The 17,021-nt window shown below is 54.6% G+C and overlaps 1 protein-coding gene across 2 annotated transcripts in view; it reads left to right on the top strand.

The window, feature by feature from the left end:
* The window catches only part of Tesc (tescalcin), a 29,155-nt gene extending 13,507 nt beyond the window's left edge, over positions 1 to 15,648 (top strand). The window contains exons 2-8 of one of the 2 annotated variants that reach the window (XM_051161624.1): positions 1,180 to 1,249; positions 7,240 to 7,320; positions 8,641 to 8,780; positions 10,214 to 10,275; positions 10,364 to 10,471; positions 13,391 to 13,438; positions 15,533 to 15,648. In XM_051161624.1, the coding sequence (XP_051017581.1) occupies positions 1,180 to 1,249; positions 7,240 to 7,320; positions 8,641 to 8,780; positions 10,214 to 10,275; positions 10,364 to 10,471; positions 13,391 to 13,438; positions 15,533 to 15,610 (587 nt within the window). In that variant the 3' untranslated portion in view covers positions 15,611 to 15,648. The remainder of the gene's footprint in view (positions 1 to 1,179; positions 1,250 to 7,239; positions 7,321 to 8,640; positions 8,781 to 10,213; positions 10,276 to 10,363; positions 10,472 to 13,390; positions 13,439 to 15,532) is intronic. The other variant, XM_051161625.1, reaches the window with a different exon arrangement.
* Positions 15,649 to 17,021: the final 1,373 nt, after the last annotated feature.

Raw genomic sequence — 17,021 nt, 5'->3', positions numbered from 1 at the left:
CAGCTTCCTAGTCTTCCATGGTGAGCGGCAGCTGCTAAGGACGCATCAGATCGCAGTGTGGTGGATTCTTGAATAGAGGGGAGGCTTGAGCTGGAGGCCGAGGGAGGGAAGGCGGGGGTGGAGGGGTTGGGGGGCTGGGGGTTGGGGGGAGCTGTTAGGGTTCAGATAGTCACCGCTTCTAGAATGACAAGTAGGGGCTCAGGGTAGGGTAGGTAGAGGGTGGATGAGGTGATTGCAGGTGGATATGGCAGGTCCCCAACCTAGGAACTGTTTTGTATTGGCAAGTTTGGCCTGAGCTGGACATGGTCCCCAGGAAGACCTGAAGGTCCTGAGCATCGAGCACCTGGGGTACACAGATGTTGTCCCATGTGGGGACAGCATGCTTGGGACCGGGTTGCTAGTGCTATGGTCCTCAGCCTTCTGAGTGGCAGCTGTCCAGAGTAAAGCCAGAGATGACCATGTGGGCCCCCTTTGGTCACTCGCCACCATTCTCTGTGTACCAGGGGTGTTGCGTATCTTAGGAACTTCCTCTTCCTCCTGGGCCCACCTTCTCCTTTCTCTTTCTGCTCTCCCTACCTGGCTCTCTCCCCTCTCCCAGCCAAGACAAGCCCCACAGGTGGATCCAGGACAGGATGGCGGAGGTGGGGAGGGGTGGGTGTGCCGTGAGTCAGGTACAAGTTCCTATTTCTTGGGTGGTAGGAGGACAAAGGCTGGGGGAGTAGCTGGTCCCTGGCCCTCCATCAGGAGCTGTCACTCATAATGACCATATGACCCCGGAGCTATCCCAGCAGGCAGAAAGGGAGGCTCTGCTGTGTCCCTCAGTCATGGTGTAGTGTGGTCAAGGGAGATGTCACAAGAGGGATGGCAGTGGCCAAGTGAGGAAGAAGGCACAAGAATACGCCAGGCGCGGTGGCACACGCCTTTGATCCCAGCACTCGGGAGGCAGAGGCAGGCAGATCTCTGTAAGTTCGAGGCCAGCCTGGTCCACAAAGCTAGTCTAGGACAGCCAAGGCTACACGGAGAAACGGTGTCACAAAAAACCAAAAACAAACAAACAAACAAAAAACAACAACCAAAAAAAAAAACCCAAAAAAACAGATTGACCACCTCAAGTTCAATGTCATTGATTCCCCCTGTCCCCTTTTCTTCTGTCTCTCATTTCCCCTTCCCTCTTCTCAGTCTCCTCGGACCAGATAGAGCAACTGCACCGGAGATTCAAGCAGCTGAGCGGGGACCAGCCCACCATTCGGTAAGATAGGTAGCCAGGTGGGGCTTGCAGTGGTTTTCTATTCCTCATCTCTTTCATGTGGCTCTGGGCTGGCTCCAAGGGCTGCCCCAGTTTTTGAAGCAAAGCTGTTGATTGAATTCTCCTGGCTCTTTCTAAGACACGATGTGGCGGGAGGAAGGGGCTCTTTCTGCTTCTACAGGATCAGATACCTGCAGGGGTGGGATGAGGTGGTGAGGATGGGAGGGGGGGCAGGGAAGTGGGTGGGGTGGGGGCAGGGCAGACAGACACCAGGCCCCTGTCCAACCTCTTTTTATGTCCTATGTGATCTGGACTTGTCCTGAAGTCTCCTACACACCTAGCACCTGCTGGGCCCTCCCTGATCCTGGGAGGGTGAGAGCCAGCTGACCGAGCTGTGTGCCAGGGTGTTGGTGTCACCCTGATGGTCTATCTCTAGACTTTACTTCCTCTGGGTCATTCCAGCCTTGGACAAGATGGGGTGGGTGACATTTTCCACTGTGGTGTCCTTTGTTTATATTTTGGTACGAAGGTGAACACAGCCCACACATTCTAGGCATGCGCTTCACTATAGCCCAGCTCACTTTGTTTTTCCTTCTTTTCCCTTAGTTGTGTTACACTTAGTTTTCTGGGCTGGCCTTGGACTCACTCTCTAGCCTTGGGCTCATTCTCTAGCTCTGGCTGGCTTTGGACTCACTCTCTAGCCCAGGCTGGCCTTGGACTCACTCTCTACCCCAGGCTGGCCTTGGGCTCACTCTATAGCCCAGGCTGGCCTTGGGCTCACTCTATAGCCCAGGCTGGCCTTGGGCTCACTCTCTAGCTCACACTGGCCTTGGGCTCACTCTCTAGCCCAGGCTAGCCTTGGACTCACTTTATAGCCCAGGCTGGCCTTGGCCTCACTCTCTAGCTCTGGCTGGCCTTGGGTTCACTCTATAGCCCAGGCTAGCCTTGGGCTCACTCTATAGCTCAGACTGGCCTTGGACTCACTTTCTAGCCCAGGCTGGCCTTGGGCTCACTCTATAGCTCAGACTGACCTTGGGCTCACTCTATAGCTCAGACTGGCCTTGGGCTCACTCTATAGCCCAGGCTAGCCTTGGACTCGCTTTATAGCCCAGGCTGGCCTTGGGCTCACTCTATATCCCTGGCTGGCCTTGGGCTCACTCTATAGCCCAGGCTAGCCTTGGACTCGCTTTATATCCCTGGCTGGCCTTGAGTTCACTTGTCATCCTCCTACCTGCTGGAATGACAGGGGGGGGGGGCACCAGACTCTAAAGAGACTTGTCACAGACTTTCTAGCAGATGGTAGTGCCCTAACATACACATGGAGTCTCAAGGTGACGTCATTGAAACACGGGTGCAAGCCTTGCACGGGTTGCAGGAAAGCATCTTCCTTCATCAATGTGTTTTGTTCCGTCTTTTGAGGGAACCATGTGCACTCACACGTTTTCTTGCCTGCCACACAAAGGCACATTGTTAACCTAGAGAGTCTCCCGGAAGGTTCCATGGTCTGATGGTTCTGTGGCCTCTGGTCTCAATTTGCCACACATGTTATCAAAGACCTGACTGTATTGTGCAGAGCAGCAGTTCCGCCCTTTAAGCCCAGAGGAAAAGCCTGGCGACCCTGTGAACTCCCCTGGCTTCTCACTGGCTCTCCTGGGCCTGATTCTGAGCCAACTGCCATGGCCAGTGACCAGAAACAAACTGTTTGCCTTGCAGAGAGCATTGTGAAGGATTAGACTCTGGGGTCAGACCCAGCCTTAACCTGGGGAGAGGCTTTGAGTCTAATTGCGTCTCCTCAGACTTGAGGTGCAGGCGAGAAATCTGGGAGACAAACTTCTTGAACCTCCAGCTGTTGATTGTGTAGCTGTGGGCCAGTTTCTCTCCTCTCCCTCTGCCTCTGCCTCTGCCTCTCCTCCCTCTCCCTCTCCCCTTCCCCCTCTCCCCTCCCCTTTCTCTCTCTCTCTTTCTCTCCCTCTCTTTCTCTCTCCCTCTCCTGGCCTTCTGTGTAAAGCAGGCTGTTTCTTTGGCCTTAGAGCAGAGCATTAGGCCCACAGATGTGCACAGCTGGTTCCCAGGCATCTGGCAAATGGGCCAGGTTTGTGCCTCCACCTGAGTGTGGTGCAAGCCTGGCCTACCTGCTTAGAGGGTGTAGGAGTCCTGAGTCCTGTTGGGAAGGGGATGCCTGAGAGCTCCCATTGCACAGAGGTGAGCTTGGGATCCAGGGAAGGAGGACGGTTAAGCAGTAAGGTGGGAGTGGTATTGAGGAACTTCTGTGCTGTAGGCAGCTTCCTGGCCACTAACATGGCTAATATTTATGGTTGGTGGCCTCACCCCATGTGGGTGCTCACACAGAAGGTGTCCAGGGGCACCTTAAGAAGGCTGTAGCATCTAAGCCAACCCATTGTGTATCGTGAGCAGTGTGACCAGTTGGGTTCCTTAGGGCTGTAGCAAGGAGAGTAGCCACAGACTGGGCTCTCAGGGGAGAGGCTGATCCCCAACTTCAGTACAGGAAGTCGTAGCTTGAAATGCTTCCTGCATGTTTGTGTGCCTGACCAAGGCCTCACCCCAAATGCCACGGCACATGACAGCCGCACATCCACTTGGCCACCAAGGTGAGCCCTCACCCCTCCCCTTTGCTCCTTAGTCAGTGAATGGGGCCTGCCCACCCTCAGAGCTGCCCTGTGGTGTCTGTCTTTCTGTCTCTCTCGCTTCTAGTCCATCAGAAAGTGCGCGATTGTACTCAGAGTCTGAGGTTGCTGTCTGTCCTGTTGTCCTTCTGCCCATCCCGCTCATCCGTCCTCTAGTTCTCTGTCCAGCCTTGCCTGGGAAGACATTTGTCCTGTGAGGCATGGTCCCTTCTCTGAAGAGTCCCAATGAGGCCTCCATTTCCCCAGTATGGGAAACACCCAAAAGTGAGTGCTGGGAGGACTTGGCAGAGCCCTGAGCTTGAGGAGGAAGGACCTTGGCCTTTCAGAATGGGGAAGCCCTCAGAAACCAGAGCCTGACAGCAAGACCAGGACGTGGGGCTCACTGTGAGCTCTGCCAGGCCTCAGAAGCTGTCGGAAACTAGCCCACAGCACTGGCCTTGCAGAAGAGCTAGCCCAGCCCTCAGTGGCTTTCCTTTGTGGGTCTGGGGGCTCGTCCTACCCTCTGTGTGAGTCCCCAGGGGGCTCCGGCTGGAGCTGGGCAAGAGTGGGTGCCTATAGAGCTCTAAGTCTTTCCAAAGTGAAAAAGTACCACCTGGAGGAAGTGGAGGAGTGGGGCCTCCCTGGGGCCAGAGCGCTTCTGTTAGCCAACTGCGTGACTGCAACTTACTGGCTAGGCCTCCTTGGCCTCCATGTTTCCGTCTATGAAAGTGGGCCCATCACTGTCACCACTTGTGCGTGTGAGGGTGGTTGAGCCTTACAGTGAGTGGCCTGGCACGAGGAGGGCACTTCACAACTTGGGGGAGATGGTTCAAAACACCCCCAGGCTTCATGCTGCTCCTTTTGAGAGGCCTCTAGCAAGTGCTTTGTACTGAGCTTCCCCCCCTCGCTCAGTCCCTTTTTTTTTTCTACTTTTGAGACAGGGACTTGCTAAGATGCATAGGCTTAGCCTCAAATTCTCCATCCTCCTGCCTCAGCATCCAGAGTACTTGGGATAACAAATGCTACTACCCCTGGCTAGAAAGAAGGCAGTTTCTTCCCCTCTTTGCCTTGTTTGTCTCCAGGATAGCCTAAGTGCCTGCCCTTCATGGTGGTGTTCCAGTGTGACATAGCTGGGTGACTCTAGGCAGGTGACTGTCCCTTTCAGGGATCATTGGCACCCTGGGCAGGTCTCCCTCAAGTGAAGCACCTGCGTGCACACTCACTGTGACTGTCATCTGAGCAGTGGCCAGGAAGGAGGAGGGCCTCTGGTGATCTGATGGTCTCCGTGGTAACCTTGACTCTTTCCGTCCAGGGTTCTGGTTTCTTTGTTTCCTTCTGTGGTTGTTGGAGACTACGGACTGTGTGGGGGGCAGGGCAGAGCCCTTGCACATCCGGCCCTGAACTCCTGTGTCCTCTCTTGGTTGCCAGTTGCAAGGGCAGTTAGCCGTTATCCTGTGTGGAAACTCCCTCTGTGGAAATGGATCGTGCTGTGCTTCTAGTTGTGTTAGTGAAACCGCAAGGTTTTTAGTAGTTTTGGGGAGACAGCATTCCCATGTACGAGCCAGCCGTTTAAGCTGCGCTGTCACTTTAAGCATCCCAGAAAGAAAGCTTCTCGCCGTCACCTACCCCATCACCCTGGCAACCAGACTCCATGTGTAGAGCTTCCATCCTGAACGCGATGTTCTTGAGGCTCCTGGCAGTGCGTGTCCTTGCTTCAGTCCCCTTGTTTGGTTAGGTTCTCATCAGTCTGTGTCTGTGAGCCCCGGAATGGCCTTGAACTTGTGATCCTCCTGCCTCAGCCTCTTCAGCACTAGGATCGCAGGCATACACCACCATGCTGCTGTTGAATTTGTTGTTGAAACGGGTTCTCAGTGTTCCTCGGGCTGGCCTCAAAGTCCCCGGCTCAGATTGAACCACTGCACCCACTTGACTGTTCCTTTTTAAAAGTGTCGCGTGTCTTACTATGTGAAGTAATTCATTCATCTCCTTCCACTTTATGTGGCTTCTGGGAATTGAGCACAGGTCACCAGGCTCACACAGCAAGTGCCATTACGCATGCACCCCCCCCTCCATCTCACCACCCCGACCTCCCCCCCCCCAATTCCTTTTTACATCTACCCTGCCCAAATCTAATTTTTAGTCATATGGTGGAACCTGTTCTGTTGGGACAACTGTCTTAAAGGTGCTCTTTTCCCACACTAGGCTCTGGTGACTGTAAAAAGGTGGCTGGTCTGGCTAGGTGCCACCCATACAGCCGGGAGGGAGGATCAGGAAGCCACCACAGGGGTGGTGAGAACAAGAACGATCCGGTCACTTGGTTCTGCTTATGTCTGGAGCCTGAGACCCCCCCCCCCCTCCTGTGAGGTGAAGCCAGGATGGGACAAGGGACTGTTTGTGGGGCCTCCCAAGTCAAACAGCCTCAGCCCCCAGCCCCAGTCTATTCTGGTGTCACATCCCTTCCCTAATGTCCTTGCTTTTGTTTTGTTTTTAATCAGCCAATCCCTCCCACTCCTGAGCATTCCTTCTTGTCCCCTGGCGTACAGGGCTGTGCCCTAGGTCCCTCAGAAGGTCACTGCCATAGAACAGGCACAGGCAGCCTGAATGGAGGCTGTGCTCCTCCTGTGAAGACAGGCAGTTGAGACGTGGTGTGTGTGTGTGTGTGTGTGTGTGTGTCCCTGCCAAGAGAAGCCTGTCCCCACTCCTTAGGTGTCATCTGACTCCCTCAGCCCTACCCCGCCCCCTGCCTTTGGCCTCAGTGGCTCAGCCTGTTGTAGACACATCATTTGAATGGAATCATGTGACCTTTCACTGCTAATGCCTTTCCAATGTCATCAATCTTAGGGTTTATCTTCCTGCAGTAGGTATCAACATACCATTTCTTTTCCTGGCTGTGTAATATTCCTCTGCATGGAAAGTCCTCAGTCCAGCTATTGATTTATCTGGGAGCAGGTGTTCTGTTGGCCCTGCTGTGTTGTTTTTGAGGCTTGTTCCTGGGGAGACTGTATGTGCTTGCTTATCTCAGGCACATGCTGGGTGGTGCCAGGTCCTGAAAGGCTCACAGAGTCTATTTCCTTGAGGCCCGTCAGGCCAGTATCCTACTGCTGGGAGCCTAGAGCAGCCACTGCAGGGCTTCTGCCCCTAGACTCTGCAGGTCTTATCTCCTGAGTGTGAGTGTCCCACCTACCTCTCAGGTTCCTCCAAGTGTCAGGCTCCCCCAATCCTCCCACCCTCACCCAATCTGCAGGCAAAAGGCCTGAGGAGAGAGTGGGGCTGTTGGGAAATAAAGTGATGCCGTACTGCCCGTGTCTGATGGCATTGAGGACTGACTGATCTCTTGTGACTTTCTCTCCTGTACATCCTGGAACACAGCAAGGAGAACTTCAACAATGTCGCTGACCTGGAGCTCAACCCAATCCGATCCAAAATCGTTCGTGCCTTCTTTGACAACAGGTGTGCTTCCCCCCCTGGGCAGGCTGACGGGGGCTACCACTCCCATTATTAAACGCAGAGGCTGGGTGGGGCTGGACAGTCCTGGACGGCCTTGGACAGCTCTCCTGGGCTCCCTCCACTTGTGCGTTAGTCATTGCTGGCAGTGTGACAGACGACTCCAAACTTAGCAGGTTTTGTTTCTTTACCTATGTATGTGTGCCCATGTTCACATGTATGTGGGTGTACATGTATGCTTATGTGCTGGTGGGGGCCAGGAGACAACCTTAGCTGGCATTTCTCAGGTTGCTGCCCTCGTTTTGAGGCAGGACCTCTCAGTGGCCTGGAGCTTGTCAATTTGGCTAGGCTGGCCAGCCGAGGGAGCTCGAGGGACCCTTTTCCCTTCACCTCCCCAAAACTGGGTTCGCAGGCACCTACTGAACTTTCTCCAGTCTGGCTTTTTATATCTTATCAGTGATTCTGGGATAGAACCCAGGGGCCTCGGGCGGGCGTGCTAAGCAGCCGCTCTTGCACTGGCGTCTTTCCCCAGCCCTAAGCTCAGCATTGACTTCTCATGGCTTTTGTGGCCCGGGATGTTCACGCTCAGTTTCTCCACCCACCTGGGCCAAGGCTAAGGGCAGGAGGTATGCTGGAGGCATGGCTCCAGCCCTGGCTGCTAGGGCTCTAGAGATCCCATTGGATGATGAGGGCTCTGACCTCTGAGCTAGTAGGTCTGTCATTTAATGGGGGAAAGGAGGCTGTGGCAGGCAGCTCAGGCACAGATTCTTGGGAACATACACCCAGAGGGCCCAGCTGTCATGTGTTTACATGTGTGTGTGTGTACACTCCACTGTACTCTGTACATCTAGAGGTCAGACCAAGAGATTTTTAAAAATATTTATTTATTAAGTATATAGTGTTTTGGGGCTGGAGAGATGGCTCAGTGGCTAAGAGCACTGACTGCTCTTCCAGAGGTCATGAGTTCAATTCCCAGCAACCACATGGTGGCTCACAACCATCTATAATGTGATCTGATACCCTCCTCTGGCCTGCAGGTGTACATGTAGGCAGAGCTCTGTATACATAATAATAAATAAATAAATCTTTAAAAAAAAAGTATATAGTGTTTTGCTTGCATGTATGTCTGCACACCAGAAGAAGGCACAAAAAAAAAAAAAAAAAAATCTCATCACAGATGGTTGTGAGCCACCATGTGCTGCTGGGAATTGAACTCAGGACCTTTGGAAGAGCAGGCAGTGCTCTTAACCTCTGAGCCATCTCTCCAGCCCCTCAAGAGATGTTTTTATGTACTGAGGTCCTCCCTTCCCCATGCTGCCCCCTCAGGAACCTGCGCAAGGGACCCAGTGGCCTGGCTGATGAGATCAACTTTGAAGACTTCCTGACTATCATGTCCTACTTCAGGCCCATTGACACCACCCTGGGCGAGGAACAGGTGGAGCTGTCCCGAAAGGAGAAGCTGAAATGTGCGTACTGAGCCCCAAGCTCTCCGACTGGGAGGGATGAGGGGGGTGGGTGGGGGTGGGGGGATCCCCAAGAGTGGGCGGCCAGGCCATTTGTAGGAGGGAATATCGCCTGTGTCCACTGAGGAGTGGCAGCATTGGGGAGGCCTCTCTGAAGTTGCAGCTTGGTGGGGGTTATGGGGTAGTATAGTGTAAAGAGACCTGGGTTTCCCTTGGGACCCCCCCCCCCACTCAGCTGTGTGGCCTTGAACCGGCATGGTGTGCTGATTAAATGTGGGTGGCTGTGGAGCTGAGGTCTCTGTTCCAGATAGGACCTTGTATCTGGGGCTGGGGAGCCCCCAGGATCCACATCTGCTCCCCCATGGCATGCTGTGAGCAGTAGTCCAAGGCATGTCTCCTTTCACCCCGTGCTCTTTCCCATGACTCCTCACATCCCCCTACCTTCTCAGGCTCTGAGTGTTTGGCTATGTTTAGCACTGGAGTCAACGTGAGGCCCAGAGTGTCCCCTGGGCCTCCTGTGTCATGCTCAGGAGGTACTCACAATCTCAGTGTTTGTTTACTTTGAGGGCTGGGGTGAGGGTCACTACAGGTCTGAACCAGTTCAGGGCTCCTATCTTAACACATATGAACCTTGACAGCTCACCTGTGAAAGCGGACTGTGGCAGCCACGGGGTCAGCTAGGACATTGTTACCAGGAAATATTCTGCATGGTTCTGGGCATTTGGTTCTTGACAGGTGCCAGAGTAGAGTGCTGGGGTAGCAGGGAGAGGCCACTCAGCACCTCATCTCTGTGGGGCCACTGCCAAGATTGAGAGAAGCAGCCAGGCCCTGCTAAGTCCTCTGCCACCCTCAGGGTCCACCTTGGGCCAGTCAGCATTCAGGATGTGGGCAGTGTGGCTCAGGATTTGGCATTTTAAGATAAAACCTGATAAGTGGTGTGCTCATGTGATGTCCAGTCCTGTCACGTGTACCTGTCCCGTCCTATCACGTGTACCTGCCCAGTCCTGTCACGTGTACCTGTTCAGTCCTGTCACATGTACCTGTCCAGTTCTGTCATGTGTACCTGTCCAGTTCTGTCACGTGTACCTGTCCAGTCCTGTCACGTGTACCTGTCCAGTCCTGTCATGTGTATCTGTCCAGTCCTGTCAGTGTATCTGAAGTGTACCGGGGGTGGCTGGTGCTGCCTCCAACTCCCATTTTCCAGATGGGAACTGAGGCTCAGAGAAGTCATTTGCTCAAGTCATTCCCCTAGGGAGAAGCCAGCTAGGTCCCAGTGCCCTGTGCCCTTGTGCCCTAAGGCTTTGGTATCCAGATCTTGCCACGATGTCTAGTGTATAGTTTGGAATAGCTTCAGAGTGGGAGTCTGGGGAAGTTAGGGGGCTGGGCTCCCCTCCTGGCTTCACCTAACTGGCTCCTACCTCCTCTGCTACCTGCAGTTCTGTTCCATATGTATGACTCGGACAGCGACGGCCGCATCACCCTGGAAGAATATAGAAATGTAAAGTGTGCTCCCTTGGCCCCGCCCCTCCCCCCTTCTCGGACCATCGTGGAGCCCCAAGGTCACCAAGTGTCCGCCCCACTGGCAGGTGGTGGAGGAGCTGCTCTCCGGGAACCCTCACATTGAGAAGGAGTCAGCTCGGTCCATTGCAGATGGAGCTATGATGGAGGCTGCCAGTGTGTGCGTGGGGCAGATGGTGAGTGCCCCTCCCAGTAAGGGCGGGGAGCAAGAGTCCACCAACCCCCTCCCCCATCCCAACCCATCCCCCCGCAAGAAACACAGAAGGTCTCAGTGGCAGGAGCTAGGTGTGCCCAGCTAGTTGCTCTAATCAGGGCTTGGCATGGAAGAGGGAGGTCAGAACCCACTGTGGGCTCTTCCTGCCCCACTTTGGGAGGCTGCAGGTCTGGGGGGGCTGTGTGATGCAGTGAAGGAGAACTCAAAGCCTTAGGTGGGGCCACTGTGCCCTCTCTCACCCCTCAGGGGCAGCACTGGTAACAGTGCCCCACGCACATTGCTGCATCCTCACGGAGTGGAAGTGTTCTCAGGCCTGGACATGGGGGCCAGCACCTTTAGTTTGGGAAGACCGTCAGTGTTACGGGGGCAGCAGAGGGAGGGACTAACGAATAGGGGCTCGGCCATATGTTTACGTCTTTGTTTCATGGTTTCTGCCTTATTCTACTGGTGGGGGAAACTGAGGCTCAGCACTAAAGATTCTGTAGTGCTTGTCATCTTTCTGTGTGAGGTTTCTCTTACATGGTGGGGATGTATCCCAGCAGCCTCTGGGGATGACTAGGGTGGGTGGGTGAGTGGGTGGCCACCTCCATGGGTGGGGGCTTCCAGTAAAGCTCTGGCCTCCATGTACCTGTGATGCCAACAGCTTCAGCGTGGAAGCAGCTCCAAGCCGGAACCTGCCCTTTCGGGCCCTTGCCAGTCACCGAGGACCAGGTCCTCACTCACCAGAGGCCGTGGTGACAGAGCAACCTTCCTGGCTTCTATCAATCTGTGCTTCTCTCAAAGGAGCAACTGCCCCTGGTAAAATGGCCAGACTACATGTGAACCGCCTTAGGGAAGGGCCCTGACCCAGTGGAGAATGGAGCTCCCCTCGTAAGTGTGGGGGAGCCAAACACCCATTTGGTTTAATTACACTCTGTTTCTCTAAACGACTCCCCATCCCACTCCACTTTCAATTGGTGACTTTGCTTAATTTGCTGTAGTAAAATTGTTGGCAGCTGGTGCCTGCTGATTTGTATAAAATCTACTCTGCCTCAGAGGTGGAGGCGTCCCCAAGTGCAGATCCCCAGTGCGGTGGGGACAGAGCCACCGGGGAGCCTGGCATGTGTGTCTACCTCAGGAGCACAGGCTGTGTCTTCAGCCAGATCAACCCAGACCCAACCCTGGGGCTGAGCTGTGGCTCAGGGCAGCCACCGGCTTCTGATGGCTAACACTGTTTCTGACCATGGCACTTGCCAGAGAGCCACCCACCATGTTAACTTTGATGTCCTTCCAGAGCCACTTAACTGACTTGGGCGGGGACTCTAAGTAGCATCTTCAGGCCATCTCTGTGCAGGGGAGCTTGATGGGTAGAGGGTGGGGCTGCTGGGCTCCCCAGCCACCGCCTTCTGTCTTAGCCAGCACCACCCTCCTGCTCAACTCCCCACAGTGGGAGTCTATAATTAGCTCCCCTCACTCAGCCTGGGAGCCTGGTGGCCTGGAGAGGGAAGACTGGAGTGGGATAGCCCCTGGGGACGAGGCAGGCTCAGGCCAGGAGAAAACTGGGTGCTTTTATTAAATGTTTTAAGAAACAAAGAAACCTTAAGAGGGCATTGACCCTTGCCCCCAGGAGCGACCAGGAGAAGGTGAAAGGTCATTCCCTCTCCATGCCTTTCCCCAGGCCTTTAGGGAACCACCCTTGGGGGCTTTTTTTCCAGTGCCGGTAGACACAGTTGTGTGTGTCTCTGCTGTTTCCTTGTGTCAGATCACTTGCATTTTGGAGGTTCTGAGTTTTGAACCCAGTGCCCCCATGCTAAGCTCAGAGTACCACTGAGCTCAGCCTCACCCCAGCCTCCAGGCACAGTTACCCCAGATGGCCTTGGTTGGGCATGACCTCCTTTCTCTTTCAAAGAGACACTTGTCCAAAGGGTAGATGGGGGGCTGGTGACACTTTGACAAGCATGCTGGGAGCTGCAGGTGCTCTCTCCTGTGGGGGTCCTACTCTCGGCTGTGTGTAGTCTTATAGCCTTTCCACAATGAGAAGAGGCTAGCCTCTTGATAGCCATGGATGGCAGAATCCTGGTGTAGGATGCTGGGGCAGTACAGGGGACCCGAGTACGTAGCAGGAACCTTTGGGGATCCTGCACTGGTGTTCACTGTCACAGGGGGCTGCTGGGATCCTTAGCATCAGCCCTTCTGCTCCTACAGTAGGAAGGACAGAGCTGGGGACTCGATTTGTCAAGCATGCTAGGCCCCTGGCTGAAGCCACACTCTGTTCCCGCACCATGGCTATCATGGTGATTCATGGGTACAAGGGTGGCCACAGAGGGCCCTCCATGCCCTTACCCCAGTGGGCTGTGAACATAGATTAGCCTAGAATAGTTCTGTTATCAGTACAGGGAGCAGAGGCAGGACCCAGGCTGGCAGGATCTATTTTGGTGGCTGATTTCTAGGGATGGGGTAAGGTGGGCTATACTGGGAAGGAGATCCCATGCCTGGAGTTCCCACTGTTTTTCCCCAGAACCTCCTGGAGGATGTAGCCTCAGCCTCTGTTGGGTTCCAAGAGACTGGCCTTGGTTAGCTTGGTTAGGAACAAATAAGCCCCCATTTCATTCCATTCCATTCCTTCATTCATTCGTTCGTTCATTCACTCATGGTCTTTTAAGACAGGGTTTCTCTGTGTAGCCTTGGCTGGCCTTGAACTCACAGCAATCCACCTGCCTCTGCCTTTCTGAGTGCTGGGATTACAGGCATGCACCATCATGCCCAGTGACGCCCCCCTCCCCTTTTCTAACTCTACCTCAAACATGCTGGCCCTGTGCTCCGGGTGCTGGGAGGAGGAGTGGCCCGTCTAAGAAGACTGGGAGACTCTGGCCACTCACTCTGTCTCCAATCTCGTCTTCAGGAACCAGACCAGGTGTATGAGGGGATCACCTTTGAGGACTTCCTGAAGGTGGGTGCCAGTGGGAAAGATGGAAGGGCCTGGGCATGAGGGCTCCAGGACATCATGAGGCCCTTGTGGAACTGTGGTTGTCAGCGGATCCCAAGTGCCCCCAGGCCCCAGGCTGTCTATAGGAAGGCCCTGCCAGGCACATTGCCGTGTTTGGCTCTTCAGAAAGGGTGACTTGAGCAGCACACAGGTAGCTGAGAGACATTAATCTCTCTCTCTCTCTTGGGACACTGGCACTGTTTTCCTGGAGCAGTCACTTTTCATAGTAGAGCATGGATTCTGGAAGATTCTGAAAACTTCCTGCACCTGGACGAAGACCAGCATTCAGCAAGCAGACAGAAGCTCTGCCTCCCTAGAGTGTCCTGCTGGGAGTTTTAAGTGCCCCCTCTCTTGCCTGTGCCCCCCTCCTGTGATGGCATCTGCAGCCAGTCTGGTTGATTGCTTTCACTGTCACAGACACACTCAAGGGCTAGGTGCTAAGACTGGCTCCCCGCTGCTGCGGTGACCAAGTTATCCGGAAGCATGAAGAAGAACATGCTAAAATCATGTCTCTGAGGCTTTCTGGGCATGGAGGTCAGGCCACAGGAGGACCTATGAACTCCCAGTCCAACTTCTGAGCATGCAGGGTCTGCCAAGGCCAGTGCCCGGAGGGAGCCTGGAGCCTGTAAGGTTCTGTTTGTGGCGGTGGGGGAGGAGGGGCACTCTCCTCTAAGTCTGCCCCTCTGCCCACCCGAGGGAGGCTGACTGCAGAAAGGCAGCACAGCCCGGGCCTCTCATGGAAGGAGATGAGGTCAGGAGATACACGTCTCACATCAGAGGCCCACACCCAAGGCAGGACAGGGTGTGTGGCAGGGGAGGCCGGGAGCTGATGGTGTGTGGGTCTGTTCAGCCACGCACTGGGATCTGTATGTCCAGCGGTGTGATGCAGGGCACTGGGGGTACAGGAGCACTGAGGAGAAGGGGCAGGTGCCTTGAGCATGGCATGGCGGCACACAAGTGCAATGCCAGCACCTGAGGCTGAGGCAGGGGCATCTTGAGTTCGAAACCAGCCTGGGTTAGAATTAAGACTCTTGTTGCAACAAACCGAGCCTACGACTTTCCCTAGGGCTCTTCAGATGCTAGCTCCCTGATTGATCTCTTCTAGCGCAGCCCTGCTCCCCGGCCCCCTCTGTGACTGTACCCTCTGGAAGATCTCAGCTGAATTCATTGTGGAGTCCAGGATCTTTTCCAGAGAACATCTCAAACTCGCAGCAGTTGGGGGTGCTCTCTGAGAAGTAGAACTGTTTGTGTGTCCCCACAGGACCTGTGTGTGTGTGTGTGTGTGTGTGTGTGTGTGTGTGTGTGTGTGTGTGTGTGTGTGTTTTGGGGCAGTGGGAAGCCCAGCTCTAAGGCCTATTGCATCCTGGGGTATGGTACCCCAACATCACAGGGAGACACAAGTCAACCGCCTGCTAGGTCCCTCTCTCCCTGTCCCATCCTGTGTCTCCCTGTGCCCCCCCCTCCACTTGCTAACTCCCAAGGAACTAGAGAGAAGCTGACCACCTTGAGAGGGACAAGGTTTTGTCCTATAGGTTAATGGCCTTGTGACCTGAATGTCCAGGCCCTAACTGGCCAGGGTTGGCAGTCCACAGTAGTGTCACTCTACCTGAGTAGAAGTTTGAAGCAGAAGGCCTCTTATCTCACAGAGGTTATGGTAACCAAACTGGCGGGTTATTTAATGAAGTTTGCCAGGTAACAGCCCCTCAGCCTACACAGTCCTCTGTGGATGAGGGTGACCCAGCCTGAGTCAGGAAAGCAGCCAGCATGGTGGGGCAACCCTGGAATTGCACTGAGAAAAGGAGGCTTGTTGTGTAGGGAACTCTCAGAGCCCGGGGTGGAGGTGGGGGTGTGAGCTCTAAGAGCCCACCCATCAAGGAGTCCTGAGTCCACATGGGACTGAGCATCACTTGGCTCAGCCTTGGAACCCAGCCTGTTTCTCATCAGCAAACAGTGGCTCAGCTGTGACAGAAGCAGCAGCAGGAGGGAAGGCCCAGGCCAGCTCAGGCAGGGGTCTGGCAGTGGTGGGGATGCTTCCTGACGCCACTCCCTCTGTTCCAGATCTGGCAGGGGATCGACATTGAGACCAAGATGCACATCCGCTTTCTCAACATGGAGACCATCGCCCTCTGCCATTGACCATGCAAGAAAGGGGGTGGCTGAGGCCTGCTGTTGAGCCCTCTGCCTAAGCTGCTGTGACAAGCAGTGGCGCTTCACTCTTCCTTTCTGTGGGGTGTGGGATGCCACTGTTTTTATCTCCGTGGATGTTAATAAAGGTTTCCTAATGAGCCTGGCCTCCCCTCTGTCCCTCACGTCCCCTAAAGGAACCTGGTCCTTGGTGACATAAGACTGATTCTGAGGCGAGACTGGTGAGGAAGGCCCTATATGCCCTGTCTGCCGCTGTTCCTGGATCTTCTCTTTCCTCCTTGAAGGACCGGGCATCCACCTGCGATTTCTACCCATGGGAAGCCAGGATGAGTCTGTCTGTCTGGGCAGGCTTCCAGAAAACCTGGGACATAGGTAATGGGGTTTTCTCAGCACCATCGGGGCTGGCTGGATGCTGACACCTGCACCTGAGGGTGGGCACCTGCAGCCACGACTGTCACGGCTCCTCCCGACAGCATGGGCCCAGCTGTGAGCCCAGGACACCCCATCCCTACACACAGGCATCTGTGGAGACCAAGATGTCGCACTGCAGGTAAGCAGCTCGGGCAGCTCAGCTTGGCGAGGGCTGGGGGCGGGGGTGGGACCGGTAGAGCTGAAGTGTGGCCACTTGTGCCTGAGGAGCAGAGTCCCCTCACAGCCTGTGGCTCACTAGTGTTTGCTCTCCAGGTCTGTCTCAGGTGTTGCCTTCATGATGCTTTGTTCCTTCTGTTGACACTGGGCGGTGCCTCTCTAGACTCTGGAAAGTTCTCTGGGTAACTGGCAACTCTTGCTGTTTGCGTGCTCAGTTGGGTTTCAGGTTCATAGTCTCAACACTGAGCATGCCATTTCATTTGCATAGTCTCAGGCCCTAAGGGCCACAGAGGGCAGTCATGGTGTGTCCTTACTTCATCGCCTGCCGTTTCCCTTCCATGTCCTTGTCACACATGTGTAGATGGATGTGGCTATAAGCACTTTTTAAGTTGTTATTTTGTGTGATATACATGCATGTGTGAATGCGTACATGTTGCCTACAAGAGGAGTCAGATCCTTTGGAGCTGGAGGTACAGGGTGCTGTGAGGGCATCTGGCTTGTTCTATAGGTGCCAGGATCCAGACTTTGGGTCTCATAACTGCACAGCAAGTGCTCTTAAACACCAAGCCATTTCTCCAGCCCCTGTTATTATCATTAGTATGTGAGTGATGTGTGAGCATGGGTGTGCACACGCTATGGTGTAGTGTAAGGTGTCAGTTCTTGCTGTCCACCACGTTGAGGTGGGGGGAGCGGGGGAGGATGGGCGGGGGAGACTCTCCCAACATCTGCTGTGCACTCCAGGCCAGCTGGCTCACAGGCTCTGGCAACTGTCCTGCCTGCCTCCCATCTTGCAGAGCTCAGGGATTACAGATGT

This window comes from Acomys russatus, chromosome 19 (assembly GCF_903995435.1).
Source record: "Acomys russatus chromosome 19, mAcoRus1.1, whole genome shotgun sequence".
NCBI classification, from domain to species: Eukaryota; Metazoa; Chordata; class Mammalia; order Rodentia; family Muridae; genus Acomys; species Acomys russatus.
This window is presented reverse-complemented; position numbering and strand designations above follow the sequence as displayed.